This window comes from Octopus bimaculoides, chromosome 3 (assembly GCF_046866305.1).
Source record: "Octopus bimaculoides isolate indiv1 chromosome 3, ASM4686630v1, whole genome shotgun sequence".
NCBI classification, from domain to species: domain Eukaryota; kingdom Metazoa; phylum Mollusca; class Cephalopoda; order Octopoda; family Octopodidae; genus Octopus; species Octopus bimaculoides.
Window position 1 is genome coordinate 145,003,367 of NC_142930.1, and position 18,140 is coordinate 145,021,506.

At 34.7% G+C, this 18,140-nt stretch overlaps 1 protein-coding gene and 1 long non-coding RNA gene across 3 annotated transcripts in view; both read right to left on the bottom strand.

The window, feature by feature from the left end:
* Positions 1 to 18,140, bottom strand: part of LOC106883892 (uncharacterized) — a 461,066-nt gene that overhangs the window by 268,696 nt on the left and 174,230 nt on the right. The window contains exon 2 of one of the 2 annotated variants that reach the window (XM_089349763.1): positions 8,776 to 8,942. In XM_089349763.1, the coding sequence (XP_089205889.1) occupies positions 8,776 to 8,889 (114 nt within the window). In that variant the 5' untranslated portion in view covers positions 8,890 to 8,942. Of the gene's footprint in view, positions 1 to 8,775; positions 8,983 to 18,140 lie in introns of those variants that run through there. The other variant, XM_089349761.1, reaches the window with a different exon arrangement.
* LOC149136753 (uncharacterized) lies at positions 5,311 to 8,769 on the bottom strand. The gene is made up of 2 exons (XR_016241260.1): positions 7,323 to 8,769; positions 5,311 to 5,499 (listed from the first exon to the last, which is right to left on the bottom strand). It is a non-coding gene; the product is annotated as an uncharacterized LOC149136753 (long non-coding RNA).

Below are 18,140 nucleotides of genomic sequence, written 5' to 3' on the forward strand. Positions count from 1 at the left end.
TAATTATTATTATTATTATTTTTATTATTATTATTATAATAATGGTTTCAAATTTAGGCGCAAAAGAGCAGGAATCCAAGTGGAAAGAAGCATAAAAGACAGACCAGAGTCAAGAATAACAGAAAATGCATTCATGATTTCTTCTTCATAGGAAGCAAAGGGCTAAACAAGATTTCTCTATGGTGATTTCAAAGAAAAGCATCGTAATGAAAAGTGGTACCAGTAATATGTGGAAAATCTAAGAAAACAAATTCCTTGGTTTTCCTGAATAACCAAAACTAATAAGATTTCAAAACATATGAATTATACATCACACGTCATTTTTTTGTTTTATCTTGTTTTAAACAGTCTTCAGACTTTTAAGATTTGATCATTAATGATTCTGTGTTATATGTCATTACATCTAGTAATTATATATTTGGAATTTTTGGGTCTTATCGTAGGACAGACATATATTTTTGAATGATTAGTTTCTCATCCAAACATTCAAATACATAGTGTTTTTGTTCACTTTTTGCAATGAGTTGCTTTTTCTTTCTTTAAAAAAGAAATCTCTTACTTTCAGCAACACTAGTTTAAGTTAACGAAATGTTATTAATGATAGTGTTGAGAAATAAAAACAATAATCTATAATAATAACCTTATCTATCTCAAATCATTAACTTATTTCAGGAGAACAAATTTTTAAATGAGGATTTTTTTTTATAACACCTCCAATATTTTTATTCTACATTTTTTTCATTTTAAAAGAAATCCCTGAATTTAATGTTTTGAATATCAGCACTTAAAATCATGCATCTTTTTTTTTTTAATAAAGAAGAAATTAACAATATTATGTTAAACAATGATGATGACAATGATGACGATATATACAGTGTGTCTGTAAACATGATCAGGTTCCTGCACTACAGCAGAATTATCTGTGACTTTCTGGATAGGATATCTCTACAGTGATGGATAGAAAGGATGCATGGAAGGCATGGCCTCTGTGATCAAGCAATGTGTGTAGTGTTCTTGATACTGCTATTGAGCACCTAAAGGAGAGAAACAGTGGAAGCTGTTCAATCTGTTACACCTGATGCTCTTTGTTGTGTACAGCAAGAACTGGAGTATTGATTAGATGTGTAGATGGCAATAAATGGAAGCCACACCGAACTGCACCAAACTGTACATAAACTTTATTAGTTGGTCTCTTAGTCAATATGTATATACAATATGTAATATTGCAAGTTACGTCAATAAATAGCTTTGAAATCCCACCGTGACTTTACAGACTTTACACACACACACACACACACACACACACACACACACACACACACACACACACACACACACACACACATATGTGTGTGTGTGTGTGCGTGTGTGACACTTCTATCTTTTACTGGCTTCAATCATAAGATTGCTGGGGCACCACCTTGAAGAATTTTAGTTCAATAAATCAACTCCAGCAATTTTTTTATAAAGCCTGGTAATTATTTTATCAGTCTCTTTTGCTAAACTGCTAAGTTATGAGGACATAAACACACCAACACCTGTTGCTAAGCAGTGGTGCTGGGGTAAACATAAACACAAAGATGTATGCATACACACACACACACACACATACATATAGATATATTTGTATTCGAAGGTAGGAGGTTTATGCTATATGAAGCTGAAGATGAAGCTTTATGCTATATGTCATTCTAGCTGGAACTTCTTTGGAGTGCACTCTCTCATGTTGTCTACTATTCCGTTAGCCCTCCAGATTACTTTTAGGTTTCTCTTGGCATCCTCTTACCCTCTTTGACTTTTCTATTGTCTTTGACCACAACTCCATTGAGCCTAGTCTATTCTTATTGGTTTGTGTGCATCCCGTTATTTCCCTAGATTGGAGGCTCTCTTTCCTGCATCTGCCACCTCCTGAATATTCCATTATACTCCATGTAAAAGTGCTTGTGTGGTGCCACATAAAAGTGCTTGTGCAGCAACATGTAAAAGTGCCCGTGCAGTGCCACATAAACGCACCCAGTACACTCTGTAAAGTGGTTGGCATTTGGAAGGGTATCCAACTGTATAAACCATGTCAAATCAGACTGAAGTTTGGTGCAGCTCCCCAACTTGCCAGCTCTGGTCAAACCGTCCAACCCATGTCAAATTGTCCAACCCATGGATATTGAATGTTAAATGATGATGATGATGATGATAATGAGAATATTCCATATGCACAAGGTCAAGAAGTCAAGGAGAGGGGATAAGGTGATTACATCAACTCCAGTGCATAACTGGTACTTATTTTATCAACTCCAAAAGGATGAAAGGTAAATTCGACCTTCACAGAATTCAAACTCAGAAAGTAAAGGTGGATGAATTGCCACTAAGCGTTTTGCCTAGCATGCTAACACTTCTATCAATTCACCACTTTATATATTTCATACATTAAGCAATATATGTATTGACTGAATAGTCACAGCTGGAATGCTTTTGCGCTATAAGTATATAGTGGATTATTGAAACAAAGCCTTAAGTAATATATATTCTTGTATACACAAATAGAAGAACATTACAACATTTAAACGGAAATCAAGTCAATTTCTTCACTCTGATATTTCCATTTTGGTTTTACATTTTAATTCTAAATCATCTGGATGTGTCAGTAAGATAGTAAACAACCTCAAGCAACACAATCATATAAGTACACGAGTGTATTATGATTTAATGGAGACACTTACAAAATATAATCATTTAATGTATTATCACTATCACAGAAAGATGTAAAATTATCCCAGTGATTTAAACTTTTCATCATGCATCACTTAACTAGGAACAATAGGTTTGGCTTGGACAATACATGTATCTTATACTATCCCATATATGGCCATAGAAAAATAAGTAACAGTTTTCTATTATTATGCACACCTGTAACTTAGATTTTAAAATCTGGAAAAAAATTCAATTCACACATCTACTTTCTCCACTCACCATTACTGGGAGGGTCATGGGGGGGGGCATAGTTCTCAAACACCTCTGCAATAGGGTCATATCAGAAGCATCCATTATTAGACTTCCCCATTGGATTACCAAGCAGGAGCAAGTGAGATTATGGATATCCAACTGTCTTATTCTTGGTCTACCTTAAGGTCACCTGTAAGCTGACTCACCTTGAAAAATATTTCTTGCAATTCTTTCCAGTGATATTCTAATCACATGTCCATAATTCTAAAGATGTGATCTCTACAAGCAGCTTGACCTGGAGAGGCAACCCTATCTCAAAGCTATGCACCCTGTCAAGTAACATTACTCCAGAGACCTAATGAAGGAACCCCATTTCAGCCACTCATTTTCATAATCGTATACTTTTCATCATTAACCAACATTTATGACCATAGGTGAGTGGCATATTATGAGCAAATAAAAAGTATGAGAATACAAACAGTAGCCACAGTACAGAGTGAGATATCCAGATATCTTTGTGCTTTGGAGAAACCAAATTAGAGTATTGAGAATTAAAATATATTTTTGTGATGTGCTGTCTTCAACGTATCATCTGGCTTCCTTAATTCCATTTGATTGTGTCAGCTTTGTGTTTACACCTTGAATCAGTGGTTCTCAAACAGAGTCCATACCCCTGGGGATCCATGTAAGACTGGGGGTTAACGTAAGCAAAATAGTAAATTAGGGACCCACAGTAGTATATCAAGGGTCCATAAAAAAATTTTCCTTTAGATGTATTTATTGCAAGAAAGAGCAAGATTTCTCTCTTTAATGTTTTACATAGTTCAGTCAACGCAAGTTAATATGAGAAAAGCAAAATAGAAATTTTGGAAGATTTATAATACTAGTTTTTAAACATCAAATGGCTATGGAGATCCACCAAAGTAAAATAGTAATGAAAGGGGTTCGTAGATAAAAAAATGGTTGAGAACCACTGACTTAAATAATTATGCTAAATGTTCATTCTGTATTCATTACTTATCTTTGATATGTACCGAGTAAGTATTTTACATTAATGCATAAGTTTTTCTATTCTGGCAGAATAAACAGCAATGAAGTATGGTAGCCTCTCAAATCTTTATATTCTATTCCCATATTTCTGAAAGTTCATGGAAAGTTGTCCCTTTCTACCATCAATAATGACCTGCTAGAAGTTGAATTCTTTGGGATTTTAATATTTCACCCTTGGAAAAATGGGTGTTTTGTTCATCATCCTTAAACAACACCTATTCAGGGAGCTACTCAGCCTGAATAAAATTCTAACTGGACCCCACCTTCATGGTCAAGTGTTGATTATCTTGATATGAGGTCAGTATGTTGCATACATGTGGTTGTGATGCATGTGACTGGTGTACCCTTATGAGATAGCTAGTCATGGTGGGCTTTGTATATTTATATTCCAGCGTCACTTTGATAATGTGTGCTGCTCTCTCAGTAATAATAATAATTGGAAAAACTCATAACCATGACAAAGATGATGCGGTTTGTTTGATTAACAAGTCTCCTTAACTAACTAGCCTCAGTACCAAACACTGAACTCCCCTTGCCTCTTCTACCATCATTATTATTTAATAATAGCTACTTCTAAACTTTGAGAGATGACAATAAACACTTTGAGGCACCAACAACAACAAAAAAAAAGGAAAAAAACAGAAGAGATATGAAAACTTAAGGAGATGCTGATGATCATGTTCAATTTCCTTCCCCATATTCTCTGTGAAGATAAAGAAACAATAAGCTTACTAAGAACACACAACTAATGAGATTTCATAAATTTTGCATGATATCCAAATAAAAAGCAAAAGATTTCCAGTCATCATTTAATAAGCACTATGACGGGATAAGATATGAAGCAGCTCATCGTTTTAATGGCAGAAAAATATAACTGTAATATATTTCTCATTATTTAGGAACTAAGAGCAAATTCAGAAGAGTGAAAACAAATAATATAAGATGAAGAATGAGACGAAGCATATTATATACACACATATATACATACATACACACACATACATGCACATATGTATACATGTAAACTATATATGTACCTATGGACATATGTATGTATATTTATGCCCGTGTGCATGAATATATATACATATATATGTCCTTTAAGTTCATTTACGGGAAAGTTTTTTTAGTATGCATATAAAAGCTCCATTTCTATTATGTTGGCTACAGCCTAATGATACCAACTTGCAATAGCAGTTTTATGGGCTTGTATTGAGCTGTGCCAATGTAATGTAGGATAAATACAGTAATAATAATAATAATAATAATAATAATAATAATAATAATAATAATAATAATAATAATAATAATAATTCATGGTTGGAATTTATAAATATTTTAATGCATCACTATACATGTTTCTACAAATCACGTTTCTAACAATCATAGTCTATATTCCTGGAATGATTTCAGTACAATCCATAGTATCCATGGTGGATCATATTTCGTGTGTTCATTTCATCAGGAGACCCCACAGCATATGAATTCATTGCGGGAGTGCTGTTGTGACTAAAATCAAATCAATGAACTATATTACCCATCCCTACATCTGCACACGCAAATATCAAAACAAGTCTAACCTTACCACACCTCCCTCTCTTTCAGTTTTACATTCAAATTTATACATTACACAGGCCATTAGTAGCTTGTTCTCAAATTTTTACTTGTAGTGTATTATTAATAAGGAGGTTTTGGTTTTGGTGTTTTTGTAGTGTGTTATTACTTAAGGTTAAGGTCAAGTGTGTTACATTTTGTGTTCTGTTTTGTTTTATGTGGTTTTTGATTGTGTATTCATCTATTTGATAGTTTTACACATTTGTTTCCTATAATAAATCTCATGTGTGAATTGTGTCTCTATCTCAAAATGGAGTGGTGTGTGTTGCACAAGACGATATACACGACGCAACTCTGCTTTTCATACTTTTGAATTGTGCAAAGATGTGAAATATAGATACTGTGGACGTATATATATATATATATATATATATATATTTTAGAGCACTCTGCAGATATAACACCAGTGAGTGAGTCAATGTGGCGGAAGAAATAAGGAAAGAAACAAAATAAAATGTAGAGTTGGTAAGATTCATAATGATCAATATTGACCATTCTAACTTCATATGAAAATCTCTCGGAGGAAAGAAGAAATATCAACATGCAAGAAAAAGAAAAAATATAAAAAACATCAGGAATAAGATTTTAAGAATAACTTCTAATTTGGTGCATTTTATTTTTTTTATGTCCTGAATTTTTGTTTTCTGTATTTTTTTTCTTTTAAGTCTGGCTTTCTCTGCCATTATGGATTTCACTGTTTCTGTAAAATTCAGTTATTTTCCAAGGTATTTTACAACTACATATTAATTCTAACAGTAATCAGTCAATTAGCAAGAATCAGATCATCATCTTTTAATGTTGGCTGATCATATTTCCCAGCTGGAATCATTTGAATGTGCTACTCTCTCTCTCTATCTATATCTCTCTCTATCTATCTCTCTCTCTCTCTCTCTCTCTCACACACACACACACACTCACACACATACATAGAAATAGTAGAAAGTGAAGAAAGTGTATCTTCATAAGAATATAAAATGAAACATGCAAAAAATATAAGACAAAAAATAATATAGATTCTAAGCCCACAAGTCTTAACACCACCTTAAGTGTTCAGCCACAAAAACTGTAATTTATGTTTTTGCAGTCATTTCTTGGAAGAATCCACCCAATGAAACTTAACGACTTAATCATCATACTGCATGTAACAGGAATAAATTTTCCAATAGGAGAATGACGGTATGGTGAGGAAAAATAATTCTATTTCCTAAAGTAAAATCCTTAATGAAAAAAAAATCAAACAAAACGTAAATTGTGATCATATGCACCAATGTAATAAAGTCAGTGCATGAGGTTCAAAGCCGTTGATTAGTTGAAATTCACTATTGCCTTTCAAGTGTTAATTATTGAAATGAAGGAGCTAGCATCTGCATCAGCATTCTAACATTTAAGAAAAAAAAATAATAATGGCCGAACAAAATATTCAATGGGACTTAAAAAAAGAAATCTCAACATTTTCTGATATTTACATACATTTCATTTCAATCAAGAAAACTCTATGATTATACACACATACCAAAAACTTTTATGTGTACATGCTTCTCTAACATTTGAAGTATAAATTGCATCAGTATTATAAATCAGAGTCTTTATCTATGAAGTTCACAAAATGCAATTAGTTAAAATGCTGTATAGAGAAGATAATTTTAATGTTTTATGCAGAACTACTTTGTCACAGGCTCAGTCTGTTCATAAATCTTTTGAAACTGATTGATTCTTACCAGTAATTTTCTTGAACTGTAGAGTGTTCCAAAGTCTTCATTAACTTATTACAAACCACCTCCAAGGGAATTCCTATGCCAAAAGGAATTAAAATTACCTTACATTAACCATATTTACTTTGCCTTTTCCTAGTTTACTATTTGCACAGTGGTTGAATCTGGATAATAAGAAGAAGGTTTGAAATATGCTCGATTGCATATATAGGTGTATACTTCATGCCGTTTTGAAAGAGTCTTGGAAAGATAATGCAATGAGCTTTGTAAGCTATCAGACATCATTTGAGAGAGAAGGGTATGCTTTCCTGGAAGCTGGTGGGGAAGTAAGAAGGAGCTTGTTCATGACACCCTACTTTGGATACATCCATATGTGTTTGCAATCACATTAGTTACTCTGCAGAGTTCATTCAGTTAATGCATGATGCTGGATATCACTAAAAGGAATTATCACATGCCATAGAAGATGGATGGAGGACCACAATCATGAGTCCAAGCAAGTCTGGCCAGACAATACTGATGATTTTGCCCTTCTCCACTTTTGACACTACCAACAAGCTCATATGAACCAAAGCATATTAATTATCTGCTATATTGCAATCTACACAAGTAATCACTGCACGCCATGGTTCTCAATCACACAAGAATATGGTATATTTGATGTGAAAGAAATACAGGCTACATTTGGGTTTTTTTTTTTTTTTTTTTTTTTTGTCATATATTCCAAAGTCACACCACAACTACTAGGTGAAAATAATTTTTTTGTAATGAGAAAATGAAATGAAAATACTTTGGAGGTATTGTAAAGAAATTCAATTTCATAAAAAAAAAGATATTCAAATTATAGGCGTTGCCACAATAAAAATACAAAAAAAAACACTAGTGTCGAGGGTGTGGTTTAGTATTTTAAATTAACAAACACATCATATTTGGTCTAAAAAAATGTTTTATAAATTAAACTGATATGACAGCTCTCAAAGTTATGGAGGTGGAGAGAGAAAGAAGCAATCGACAAATTCCATTACCACTGGAGATAGAATATGAAGAATCTGCTGTTGAGATTCAGAGAAACTAAAGAAGGAAAGAAATGATTTCTGAAGACTAAGAGTAATAGTACCATTCAAAAGTGGAAATTAAGTTGTGAAAAATTAATGATTGATAATACTCAGTTTAATAATATCCATTTTCCCATGCTGGCATGATGTTAGGTCGCTATGCCCATGTACAGTGATGCATCATCATTTATGATATCTAATGTTCAGAAATCTGATTTAACTAGCTAGCTCTAAAATTTTTTCCTGACCTTGCCTTGACTTCTAGGCAACTATCACTTTAAGTACATAATACTTATTCACTAAATACATTACTATCCTTTCACATTATATCAATACTGCTGCAATATAATTCTCCTGAATACAATGACTAACAAGCAATGAAAGTAGACACTATGCATGCTTACCTGTCTCCCATCTATGATATGCGGTTCTCCAGACAGAATTAAATCCACGCATTTTGGGTCTTTATATGTAACAAAGCCAAATCCTCTGGAGCATCCTGTGTCTTTGTTTTTCATCACAATACAGTCAATAACTTCTCCATAGCGACTAAAGTATTTCAAGAGAGTTTCTGCAAATAACAACGAAGGTAACATTAATAACAAGTACAAAAATAATAATTAAAAAAAAATACAAAATCAGCAATAATTTCTTATATAGACTCAAATTCTCAGATTGCTGAAGAAGGGAAAATAGGAAATTATCTCTTTTGTGTATTTCCAAATGCATTCAAAGAATAAATGAAAGTGGTTACAGTTGACAATTGAAACTAGGCTTAATGTACCAGGAACTTAATATTGCACCACAATAATTTTTTTTTTTTTTATAATTTTGGCACAAAGCCAGTAATTGTGAAGGGATGGAGTCCATTCCATCAATCACAGTATCTGACTGGTAGTTATTTCATAGGCATAGTCTGACTTTAGGGTATTTGAATTCAGAATGTAAAGAGTTTGAAGAAATGCCACTAAAGGTTTTATCCAATGTACTACCAATTTTGCCAGCTTACCACTTTTTGTATTGTACTAAAGTGTAAAACAAGATAACACCGAGCAAACCAGGGAACCTAAATGTGGTCAAACGAGGGAGCCTAAATGTGGTCAGTGGTCTTGTTAGAAACAGTAAATGTGTCTCTCTCTCGAATCGCATAAAGCTATATTGGATAAAGTAGTCCCAGGTGCAATACACCTGGAAGAAAATAAATGGATGGTCATGGCTAGAACAACTGTGATCGTAGGATCTTATCAATCAGGATTAACAAACAAGGTTAGAACAGTAAAAATTATAAAGATTTACTTGTAAGAACAAGGAAATATTTAACAAAGAAACAGAAAATAGTTATAGATAACACCACCGCCAACACCCACAGATACATAATTTACCATTCTTGGAAGGTTCCTATCTCCCAAAAATGTGTTGATACTGGCAAGATTTCAGTTTAAAAATATTAGCCATTACAGATGCATCATCAAAAATTCATTCCCCTCTGAGATTCATTTGTGCTATCTTCTTAACACAGAAAATGTTCTGCTGTTATTCTTCAGCCCACTTAAAGATAATGACCTAATTTAACATTTGTGTAAACATACACAGAGTCAGTTAGAGTGGCTGATAGAATTTAGCACAATATTTGGCCTAACACTTTGAGCACTAAGTTCAAATTCTGTCAAATTTTCGTTATAGACACAGACATGACTGTATGGTAAGAAGCTTGCTTCCCAACCACATGGTTCCAAATACAGTTCTACTGTATGGCACCTTGAGCAGATGTCTTCTACTATAAATTTGGACCAACCAAAGCCTTGTGAATGGACCTGGTAGATGGAAACTGAAAGAAGCTTGTCATATGTATGTGTGTGTGTGTTTGCATTTATGTTTGTCACCTACCCACCTCTTAACAATTGTGTTAGTTTGTTTACATCCTGGCAACTTGGTAGTTCAACTAAAATTGACTGATAGAATAAGTACCAGACTTTAAAAAAAATAACGGGGTCAATTTATTTGACTAAACCTGTCAAGGTGGTGCCTTAGCATGGCCGCAGTCCAGTGACTGAATCAAGTATAAGATAAAAGTATATCTGTGCATATACAATATGTACATTCTTATACTTATATACATACACACACACACACACACACACACATATATATATATATATATATATATATATATATATATATATATACATATAAACACACACACACACATATATAAACACATATACATACATATATACATTATAACAGCGGTTCTCAATTGGGGTCCATAATGATTGGGGCAGGGCGTGGTAATTTTTCAGAGGCCATGAAAAAACCGTGCTTCAGACCAGGAAAGTTTACCTGCAGTAAATTAGCTATACATCCATAATACACAAAACATTTTAACAATTAGGTGCAGGAGTGGCTGTGTGGTAAGTAGCTTGCTTACCAACCACATGGTTCTGGGTTCAGTCCCACTGTGTGGCACCTTCAGCAAGTTCTTCTACTATAGCCTCGGGCCGACCAAAGCCTTGTGAGTGGATTTGGTAGACGGAAACTGAAAGAAGCTCATTATATATATATATATATGCTAGGGGGACAAACACAGACACACACACATATATATACATATATACGACGGGCTTCTTTCAGTTTCCATCTACCAAATCCACTCACAAGGCTTTGGTCGGCCTGAGGCTATAGTAGAAGACACTTGTCCAAGGTGCCACGCAGTGGGACTGAACCCAGGACCATGTGGTTGGGAAGCAAGCTACTTACCACACAGCCACTCCTGTGCCTGAGAACTTTATAATTATTGTTAGCTGCCATATAAACCTAGAAGTTCAGGACTAGTATATCTCCATGAGGACCTGAGAGATAAACACTTTAAATACTCATAAAAGGTTATACAAGGATATGTTTCCAGTAATTTTGAAGAGGGTAATCATATGAACATGAAGTGTAGCCTTTCTCAAACTCATCACCATTACATCAGACCACATTTTAAATGCTATGCTTTTACAACTAAGAGCAGATGATAGCTACAAAATATCTAATAAATAAATGAAAGAGCAAAACCCTTCAACTCCCAAGATGCAACCGCAAATGTCAATCATGTTACTCTTTTGTAGAGGATATAACACATATAATTAGCAGCTACTCAAAAGTATCACTGAAGTGCTACCTATCAGCTTGACATGATGTCAGTAAAACAATATGCAATGCCATGCACAGAAAAAGACTGACCTAAAATAAATATACACAACACTTTTGCAATCGAATATGCACATATGAAACACAAGACCACACACACACACACACACACACATATGATGGGGTTCTTTCAGTCTCCATCTGCCAAATCCACTCAGAAAGCTTTGGTTGCAGTGGAGACTTAGTAGAAAAAAATTAGCTTAAGTTGCTCCCAGTACCTTGCAATGAAATTGAACCTAAAACCACATAAGTGAAAAGCAAACCTCTTAACCACACACCCATTCTTGGGCCTATGCATGCGTCCGTCCGTCTGTTCATCCATCCATCCATCCTTATGTACATACATACATACATGAGAGCTGTCAACTCATTAACCCTTTAGCTTTCAGATTATTCTGTCAAATGTAATGTTTATTTATTCACATTGCTTTTAATTAAACATCTGTTATCTTTTGGCTTTGAGATTTTGATGCTATGACTGTATATTTTAAGAATGACATTTTATGGTAGGTGCGAGTGGCAGGATCTGGCCAGTTTGAACATACAACAAGTAGAATATTTGGGCCAGTCGTGGCCAGTTTAAAAACTAAGGGGTTAAATGAGCTTCACCATGGCTAATTAAATAAAGTGGTATCACAGCATTACAGCTGATCAACATATAAGTGTGTGTGTGTGTGTGTGTGTCTAAACACACACATTAACATATCTTTTATCTTTTACTTGTTTCAGTCATTAGACTGCAGCCATGCTGGGGTACCACCTTCAACAATTTTTTTAGTCAAATGAATCGACCCGAGGACTTTTTTTTTTTTTTAAGCCTGGTATTTATTCTATCTGTCACTTTTACTAAACTGCTAAGATATGGGGATGTAAACACACCAACACCGGTTGTCAAGTGGTGGCGGGGGACAAACACAGATACAAAGACACACACACACACATATGACTAGCTTCTTTGAGTTTCTATTGACTAAATCCACTCACAAGGCTTCGGTTGGCCCAAGGTTATAGTAGAAGACACTTGCCCAAGGTGCCACACAGTGGGACTGAACCTGGAACCACGTGGTTGGAAAGTAAGCTTCTTATCACACAGCCTTGCCTGGCCATGCAGAAGCATTGCCTGTATATAAGTGTGTGTGTGTGTGTGTGTGTGTGTGTGTGTGTGTGTGTGTGTGTGTGCGTGTGTACATGTGTGTGTGTATGTGTCTGTGTGTGTGTATGCGCTTGTTATATTTCTGCTGAAATATGAAGACACAGCAGGTGACAGGTATCAAACGTTTTAACTATATACTATCCAACATCATCCTAGATAATAAAGCACCTAATCTAACTTTCTAATCCTAATATAAAATCTTCATCACTAATAAGTAGGTGGAAGAGGATTTCAAACTTAGTCCTAATACCAAAATTTTACGCAAGAGGGAGAAAATTTGATCAGGTCAATGGATAGGATACTATCGGTACTGTGGAAGAAGAGGGAAAGTTGATTAATAATGGTTTCAAATTTTGGAACAAGGCTAGCAGGTTTGGGCGAGGGGGTAAGTCGATTACATCAACCCCAGTGCTCAACTGGTACTCATATTATGGACCCAGAAGGGATGAAAGTCAAAGTCGACTTCGGCGGAATTTGAATTCAGAACATTAAGATAGATGAAAATGTGGATTAATAATCTACTATAATAATACTCTTGTGTTTTTCTTTGTCACAACATATGAATGAGAAAGGAAGAGGTGATAGATGAATAAGGAAGGAAGTGGTGATGGCAAACTGGTAGTGGGATGATGGAAATTCTATGGTGTGAAAAAAAAAATCAAACTGCGTTTCAACTCTGTGTGAGTATGTGTGTTTGTATGTAAAAGGGAGGTGAGTATGGGTGTGCGTGTGTGTGTCAAAAGACGGAAGGCAAAGTTAAAGTCTGCGAAACTTGAGCTCAGAAAATAATAATAATAATAATAATAATAATAATAATAATAATAATAATACCAATAATAATAATAATACTTTCTAATTTTGGGACAAGGCTGACGATTTTGAGAGGAAGGGCCCCACCTACTAAATAAAGTACCAAATAAAGTACTAAATAAAGGATGAAAGATGAAGTTGCTCTTAACCAGATTTGAACTCAGAATATAAAGAACCAGAACAAATACTGCAGAGCATTCTAATGATTCCTCCAATCCATTGCCCTTAATGATGGCGAACATCATCACCATGACCATGATCATAATAAATATGCTTTGTATGTAAGCATGTATTGATACAGGAGAGTTTATTCACAATAAACACAACAGAATGTGGTCAAACAACAGCGCTATTCATGACAACTGAAAATGCTCAACTACATCTATTCACACTCGTATGTATACAATGTACACACTAAAAGTCACATTTAACAGCAATAAGCAATCAACACTTATAGAAATTATGGACTAAGTTGAAGCAGACAAGCTGTTAAATAATTTAATGTCATGCTTTGTTCCATGTAGGAATCATGCAATTAAGTCTGTATTGGTTTTTGCCTGTTTTTTTTTTGTTTTTTTTTTGTTTTCTTTTGTAGTTTTGAAAAACATTGTATAATTTGGCCAAGTGAAATGCCAAAACAGCTAATACACATTTTCACATACATACCCCAAAAAGCAAAATACACACACACACATCCAAAATAAACTCTGCAGAGATATATATACACACACATACATATAAGAAAGCTAATAAACACTGATACAAATATTGCATCCTTTTTGTTTCTTTTTTTAAAAGAAAATTGTTTTTACAATTTTTAACTGATATGTTATCAAAGTGACTGATGTACACATACATATTCAAAAAGTATATACACACGCAAATGTTTCTGGCTATACATACATACACTAGTAACAAGGCATAGAAATGCACATACAAATATATACAAAATACAAAATTCATTATTCAACCCAAGCGAGCATTTAAGTAGTAGCTTGATCTGCTAGAAATAACAGCCAAATTTCCCTCAAATGAAACCTATAGGTCAGACACATAGTATGAGGTAATCATAAATGCTCAAAAAGAGAGAATGCATAATGTAATCTGAAATGCACAACGAGAAAAACGCAAGATGGTCATTGACGGAATGCTTTTTTTTGATCAGAGGTCTGCTCATTAGGGATGACCTGTGGTTAAGCCCTGCCACCAGCTCATCCATAGCTGGTTGAAGTTACATGCAGATTATAATTTCCCAGATTACTAAACCGCCTTATCTAAGTCTTTGGCATTCATCATTGGAACTGGGAATGGCTTCAATACGCTGCAGAAATGGCTGCCAACAGATGTGTTTGGACGCCTTGATCCATGACGTGGTGAACTCAATAAGAGTTGGGTTAACCCTGCCTGCGTGAATGCTGTTACAATACAAGAAGAGAAGACACATGTCGTAATTGCAAGATGGTGGTTTTGATTCCCAGATCGGTGGTGCATTGATCCAAATTGCTCCTGCTTACTCAGTAGTAAAATGAACAGGGCTAAAACAGACTGGCATTATTTGAAAGCTACAATTATTGTGAGTAAGAGCATTCTGACCAGCAGTGTTTAACAACATCCAGTAGTTTGGATGATACAGTGATCAGTGATTGATACACACACACACATACACACACACACACACACACATTTAATACATTGACAAATAATAACTGTTTGTAACAAGACACAAAGTGCAGCTATATTTACTCAGCTTCAAGTTGCTTCAAACTGCTAAGTTTTCTGCAAATCTTAAGCACCAAAGAAAAATTTGATCAATATGCATTGTTTTGGGGGAATGTACTAACCTCCGCTTTACTGAAATATCTACTATTATAATAGCTCCCAAGATTCATGTCTCCAACATATATATCTTTGAGATATGTGGAAAAAGTTTCAAAAGTTAAAGCTATATATATATATGTATGTGTACGTATATGCACACACATACACATATACATACATATATGTATGTTTATATGTATGTATATACATGAACACACAAGATCAGAATATAACAGGAGATTTGGTTACAAAAATTGTTTTTGATCTTGGATATATACTCTGTAATCTATTCAAATGTATATCTGAAAATTGCACATACATAGATTTACATGGAGTTCTAAGCAAAGGTTAACTGTTATGGTAGCTTTGTCAAAATACCAGCTTTTCAATATATATGCATACAACTGTGTGTGTGTGTGTGTGTGTGTGTGTGTGTGTGTGTGTGCATGCATGCATCCACGCATGGGAGGGAGAGAGACAGTATCTTTTATCTTTTACTTGTTTCAGACATTGGAATGTGGACATGTTGGGGACTGGTACTTATTCTTTCAATCTCTTTTGCCAAACTGCTATGTTATAGGAACACAAGCAAACCAAAGCACCAGCTTTCAAGTGGGGGGGGGGGGAAACACAAAGACACACACACACATACACATAGATCCCACTATTGCCATCAAAATACAAAACCAGATACTGCAACAGCTTGGGTTTCAGAGGCAAACAGCTTTCAATATCCTTCCAAAATGCCCGAGAAACATGCATGATGTGGATGTAGGTGTCTTCAAAACAAAACTGGATCTCCTCCTGTCAAGGGTTCCAGATTAACCTACCTCATGGTAGGAAACACAGATGAGGGAATTTGGTGGAAAGTATATAACAGTTTGTCATATAGATGTATGTGTGTGTGTGTGTGTTTCAAAAGTTAGACAGAGAAGGGAAAAATAGATGAAAACTGGGAGAAAACATAACGGACAGAAAAGGGAGACAAAAACATGATACAAGGAACATTTGCAGCTGATTTTCTCATCAGTTGGTTTCTGATATATATATATATATATATATATATATATATATATATATATATATATATATTAGGTTCTCTGGAAAGTTCTGAGCATTTTTTAATATGCAAAAAGAGATATAAATAATTGACCTTTCAATAAATTTTATTCAATAAAATAATTTCCATTATTATTAATGACCTTTGCCCATCTATCAGGCAATTTAAATATTCCATCAGCATAAAATTTGATTGGATTTGAAGAAAAAGAGTTATCTAGATGCATTTTGACTCCATTTAAATCATTAAATGCACTTTTCTTGAAATGATTTCTGTAGCGACAAAAAGATCTGGTAGTCAGATGGCACAATATCAGGAGAATATATTGGATGGAGTAAGAGATCTTAGCCAAGTTCATGTAACTTTGCTTGGTTAGCCAAAGACACATGTGATTGGGCATTGTCTTGTTGGAACATTACCCCTTCGCTGTTGGCAATCTCTGACTTCAATTCTTTGATTTCTTGGTTCAAATTAGCCAGCTGATGACAGTACCCATCAGGATTACTGCTCTGGTTTTGTGGGAGAAGCTCATAATAAATAATGCATTTATGATCCCACCAAACACAAAGCATAGCTTTTTTGGCATGGATATTCGTCTTTGTTTGCTGTTCTGGGGGACCATCATGCAAACTCCAGGATCTTTTTTGTACTATGTTTTTGTACACAATCCCTTTTTCATCTCCAGTCACAAGTTGTTGCAAAAAAGGTATGTTTTCATTCCGTTTCAAAAGCATATTACAAATGGAATACCAGTTCAAGCAATTTTTTTTCTGAGAGTTTGTGATGGACCCATATATTATAGTGAGAAATGTATCCTAGCTTCACTAGATGTTCAGGAGCCATAGTTTTAGAAACTTCTAACTCCTCTGCAAGTCATGATATTTGAGTTTTCTTTGATTTTTGCCTTCAAAACATCTTCATCCAATTTTGAAAGTCTTCCACTACAACTGTCATCTCCCAAGCTAAACACTCCAGCTTTAAATTTTGCAAACCACCTTCAACCAGTTGATTCACCTACAGCATCATCACCACAAACTTCGCAACTGTTTTTGCAAGTCTTTGCAGCTTTTCTCCTTCTTTGAAAAAGTAAAGCATTACAACGCAAAGATGAAATTTTCAATTATCTATTTCAAATGTCAATAAAAGGTAACTGGAATGAAAGATAAATCTATTTTTAGTCAGGAACAAAGAAGAGATGCACTACCACTTCAAGCAATGCCAAAGTTTTAACTGTGTTACATTTCAGGAGTGTTCAATGAAGCATAAAAATGATTTAGCTTAAAAATGCTTAGAACTTTCTGGACAACCTAATAAAACAATACAACACACATGGAAAAAGCTTATTCGCCTATCAAGACAGATGTAGTGGGGTAGCGCAAAGAAATGGAAAAAGTCCTTGATGGGCAGAACGCAAAACCTGTCTGGTTTGGTCAGCAGCAGACCAAAAAAGAACGACGAGCTTTGACTGGACACCAGCCACAAGTAGGAGAGAGGAAGAGTGGTGGAGAGACTAAGGAATGAGGGAGGGAAAGAGAGAGGCATAAGAGTAAGAGAGAGGGATGGAGAGAGGACAGGGTACAAGGGAGGCAATTAAGGAGGGAAGGGGAAAAGCAAAAGAAGAGAGAAGAAAGAGCTAAGAGTCGCACTACAAATATTCACGGAATATTTCTTATAGTTAAGTAAACAAGCAGGAGTACATTGCACTGCAATGAATATTTCAAAAGTTACACAGGGAA